Source organism: Penaeus chinensis, chromosome 16 (assembly GCF_019202785.1).
Source record: "Penaeus chinensis breed Huanghai No. 1 chromosome 16, ASM1920278v2, whole genome shotgun sequence".
NCBI lineage: Eukaryota > Metazoa > Arthropoda > Malacostraca > Decapoda > Penaeidae > Penaeus > Penaeus chinensis.
The window spans coordinates 34,427,650-34,432,649 of NC_061834.1; the positions used below are offsets into that span (position 1 = coordinate 34,427,650).

General features: G+C 35.7%; 1 protein-coding gene across 12 annotated transcripts in view; it reads left to right on the forward strand.

The window, feature by feature from the left end:
- Positions 1-5,000, forward strand: part of LOC125033474 (prominin-1-like) — a 154,642-nt gene that overhangs the window by 148,338 nt on the left and 1,304 nt on the right. For 9 of the 12 annotated variants that reach the window (XM_047625004.1, XM_047625003.1, XM_047625005.1 and 6 more), the window contains 2 exons: positions 1,292-1,540; positions 2,807-5,000. The exon at positions 2,807-5,000 is cut by the window's right edge and continues 1,304 nt beyond it. In XM_047625004.1, coding sequence (XP_047480960.1) covers positions 1,292-1,505 — 214 coding nt within the window. In that variant the 3' untranslated portion in view covers positions 1,506-1,540; positions 2,807-5,000. Of the gene's footprint in view, positions 1-1,291; positions 1,541-2,010; positions 2,062-2,806 lie in introns of all 12 variants that reach the window. The other 3 variants (XM_047625013.1, XM_047625014.1, XM_047625012.1) reach the window with 2 other exon arrangements.

Here is a 5,000-nt window from a genome sequence, read left to right on the forward strand (position 1 = left end):
CCAAGCAACATCTTATACACAGACAAGTACAAAATGACATGACCTGTTGACAAGTTATTAATCATTTTACTTCTTGTTTGAATGAGGATTAACATTATAAACTAAAGGGTATTAATAACTTTGTAACTTTTATGTATAATACTATCCACAATTCTTCATGATGAAAGAATTAATATATATATTTATTTTTTTTATTGCCTACCTTTTAATCTGTATGAACCATTTTTGTTATTTTCAAATTGTAGATTAGTCAACTAATACTCACTGTGGATTGGAAACTGATTAACAAAGATTTATGTAGATCTTGTTAGTGCTGCTAAGGGAGGAAGACCTAAAATGTGATATTTTTCACAGGAATCAGCTTTTGCAAGTGACATCAATATATAATTTGCATATTAGAAGAAAGAGAAAATTGAATTATGGGAACACTATACATTGTGATAGGAAGCATTGGCATGTACTGTGTGTGTCTGTGGTTGTGTCCTTGGCTTTTTTTTTTCTAATTGGATTTCAGTTTCATTCTTTATTAATTTGTTTATTTTTTAGATTCTAGATATTTACAGTAGGGTAGAATTAGTAAAAGAATGTATCTTTTAATTTTGGTGTTTGAAAATATCATTGACCGTATATTGGAAAATATCTATCCTATGATTTTGTACCATTAGAAAGAGCGAGAATTAAGATACAAGGTGTATGAGGTGAATAACTTCAAGAAATGAAGACAGGAGTAGGTAGACATACCCAGAGAGAAATGTTGTCTGTTAGGAATAAAAGGCACAATTGCGAATGCAAAAGTTAAAGTAACATTGAATAGGAAGAGTAACATGTGTTTGGAGAAGTATGCTAAGAACTGTGGGAATGGGAGAGCAAGAAGACATCGAGTCTGACAAGGGTTCATTTTAGAGAAATGTCCTTTCTTTAATTAGCTTTGGAGGACTTCAGTTTCAAAATGAATAGATTAACAAATGGTGTCTAAAACAGATTTTATGGTGACTTATAGCTTCCAAGTTGTGGATTTCTTTTTGGAAGTACCAAGTATATGAGTGGCTAAAGGAAGAGTGATTATACATAGTGATATATGATAAAGTCAATATAATGTTTAATGCATCTCAGCATTGATAAAGTCAATATAATGTTTAATGCATCTCAGCATTTCTAAGGATATTACAGTGTAGCTGATTCTTGTGAAATCTATCAACCGTAGTGGATGTAAGGGTGAAGGTTTCATAATGTTGGGTTGCTTCTTGGCTGGCACATTCTTGAGGTGGGCTGGATGTGTTGGATATTGCAGACCGCAGTATTATGGGGGACCCCCCCCTGGGACAGGGCCAGCCGCCGGGGGGATGCAAGTTCACCCGCCCCCCCCTGGCAACCCCCCGGCTGGGCCTCAGGGCCCCACAAACTTCCTGCACGGCCCGACCCCCTGGAATCCGAATCAGCGCACCATCAATCTTGGCGGCTGGAAGATATCACCAGCCTACTCTCGGGACGAATATGATGCGTAGTGGCCAAGCGTTCGGCCGGCCATCTGCACTCTGCTGTACGACACTCTTTCTCCTTGTCCTCTGATCTCAACATTTACTGTAACTTTATCTTTTGTACATGGCTGCCATGTAGACTCTTTGTAACTGTACTTAACAGAGGTGTATGCAAGTAATTAATATGAGTCTAACATCCTATAGAAGCTTTGTTTCTTCCTCAATAGCAGTTGAGCATTCTGTCCTTGGAAGCTGCTTAAAAGTTGTATAGCTTGCTTTTGGTTTCTGTATATTTGTTTACGTATTTATTATTTATTGCATGTCTTTGATTACTTAAATGCTTAATTAGTGTTGTAGACTAATAGGCCCCAGATAGTGTTAGTTTGCATCAAACTCTAGTCAAGTGGGAAGTCAACCCAGTGCGACTCCTTTTTCCTTGTGACGGATCACTCAGTCCATCTTCTGAGTCCTTTCCCATCTCTCTCAAATGACACCACCACTGACGCCTGACTTATCTAATTGACCACCACAGAGCAAGACCAACTGCACTAACCTACTGCTCGAACCGACTAGACCTGGACAGGTAAACTAACAGAATTTGTATGAAAATACCCTTTGGCATATGCTGTTTGTTTTGTTAGTTGGCTGTGAGCAGGTCAAACTCATTAGATATATTAGTTGGATTTTTTTTTTTTTTCTTTTTTTTTTTTTTTCTTCTCCTACCCCTTAATGAATAGAAAGTCAGCCCTTTTATTATCTGGTATTACCAAGATCTGCTTGCAGCTTGCAACACTGTAATGGAACAGTACAATGTTGAATTGTTGTCATGATCCAAGGTTCTGTTCTGGAATTTCATGCTCTCTCTCTCTCACTCTCTCACTCTCCCTTCCTGTCTTTTGCTGTATTGTCATTTTCGTCAGAAATGCTGTTATATGGCATTTTTTTTCTTTTTCTTTTCTTTTTGTCGTCTTTGTTTTTCGACATGAGATGTGAAGCCTTGGATCATGTATTGATTATATTGTGCATTACTTTTTTATGCTCATTTTATTGTTTATAGAAATAAGAAGAAATAGGTGATTATTAATGGTGGCACTGCATCTGATTTTTATTTTTTTTTTCTAATTTTACATATATATGTATTTTATTATTTTGAAGACACTCACTTTTGTGAATTTTGAAGCATCAGTGTACACCTGGTAGTGACGCTATATTTTTGGAAAAAAAAAAAATATATATATATACATGTTTATAATTATTTGCAACTAATTACTATTTTTTTACCCTCACTTTATATTTTTTAAAATTTGTATTCTATTTTTGTTTTCCAGTGATGCATAGAAGTTACCTGAAAAGTAAAAATCCCGAGGCTGGTGATGTACCAAAGTATGTTAAGCGGAAGGAGACTAAACATTACATCCCCTAGGAAAAAACGAAACAAAAAACAAAACAAAAAAAATCAATGAAGAAAAAATATGATTAGAGGAAGTCACAGGAACGATTGATTTATGCCCCCTCCCTCCTCCCTCCCCCCCCCACACACACACATCAAGCAGAATTTTCCATGTCCCAGTTTCTGAACCTCCTCTTCCCTTTTACCCTCATAGCCCTTTTTTTTTTAAATATTATTATTGTTATTTCATTGTATGACCCCCACCCCCCCTTATGAAATTGATGGGTGTGCCAGAATTTTATCTGTCACACTTATAATTCTTCTTTTCGGAGGGATGGTCTTAGAACATTCCATACTGACAAATTACAAAGTATTCTTTGCCCTGTTTTTTTTCTGTTTCTCTATCTTTTTGGTGTGTTTGTGTGTAGATTTTTTTCATTGTTATTTCATCGACTAGAAGAATGGAGTGAAGCAGAGTTACAAAGACCTATTTATTGCAACATGATATCTCCATGAAGGCGATGTTGTTTGTTGTCTACATTTATAGATGTAATAAAAGTAGCAGGACTTATATTCAAAGAGAATTTCATACCCGTTAATCATCTGTGAATGACTGTATTCAAACTGCCAATTTGTGTCTCCCTGTTAAGTGTACGTAGATTTTCAAGCTTAAAACTGTAGTTGCACATAGAGAGAAAAGAAAAAAAAATTGCTTAAAGGAAGACTAGTGCTACATAGTATTTAGAGTTATGATGAGGTTGGTGGATCTGTGACCGCAGTGATAGGATGATGCCCTCATGCGATAGGCCCTTCCCACAAGTATTCAGATATTAGACTCTTTTGTGACTCCTGCTGTGTTGTTATGAATGAAGTAATTGCTTTGATTCCACAAGGTTAACACTGGAAGAAGAAGCTGCTGCTGTTGCTGCTTGGTACTTCGGTATGTCAGTTCTTACCTATACATTGACGTGGCAAGCAGCCTTTTCACCTTTGTTTCTTTCTGTATAAAGACATTACCTCATTTTCTGTCCTGAGTTGGAGTGCTTACTGGGCATGTGCGTGCAAGGAAAAATCAGGACCATATTTTGAAGACTACATTTGAGACAAGCAAGTGAACGTACAGCTCAGTATACCAAGAAAACAAAGAGAAAAGAAAAAAGGAAGAAAGGATTTTGTTTTTTATTGGAATCCACCGGTCATCAGATGATCTAAATTGTTGAGAACTTCTGTGTATGTATTCATGGCATTGATTCTCACAAGTTCTGTTTGTCTTCTGAGAGTGTTAAAAGTCTTGAGGCTTGTTTGTTTTGTTTTCTTTATTGTCTAATTTTATAATCAATATAATGTTATCACTGATTACTATTAGACAATTTTGTAAATGACTCCATTTTACAAGATTTTGAAAAATCTGCTCGTTCAAATGTTCTGGGTGGAGATTGTGGCGAGACTAGTGATATTACGCTTTTTATTTAACATGTTGTGAAGGCTCATTTCCCTTTGTTATGAGGTAGAAAGGGGAGCTGTAATTATCATATGTCTTGTGTGATTGTATATCATTACTCTCCTCACAATTGCTTTTAGTGATTGTATCCAGAAATATAATTACTGTAATAATCCTAGGTATCATGATCATAAGTGTCAAATGCTACTGTTTATGGAAGGCACATCCTTAACTTAGTTTAGTAAGTGATATTTGATACTCATTGTATGTTAGGCACAGATTAAACCCTCCAGCTAGTTATTTCCAACAGAAGTAAAACAGAAAAAACCTTGTTATTCCCAGAGTCATTGCTTGAATATTGCTGAAAAGTGTGCATGCAAAAAGAGGTCCTTTTGCATCTCACTCCCTGTAAAGTCAATTGGATTACTGCAACATTTATTTTTTAAGTGGGATAAATATTATGGGATTAACATGGTTTGAATAATCCCTTTAGCCTATTATAAATGTGAATTGAAACTTACCATGTATATTTAAATAAAAACAAGAAAAAAATTCTAAGTCAGCAGTAATAGCTTAGACTTCGAGGACCTTTCTACCATCTTACAAAACATATCCTCTCATTGTGTGCAGAGATTGTATCTTGCAGAACAGTATAAAGTTGTCCATATTGTGTTGTTTCCAACCATCTCCA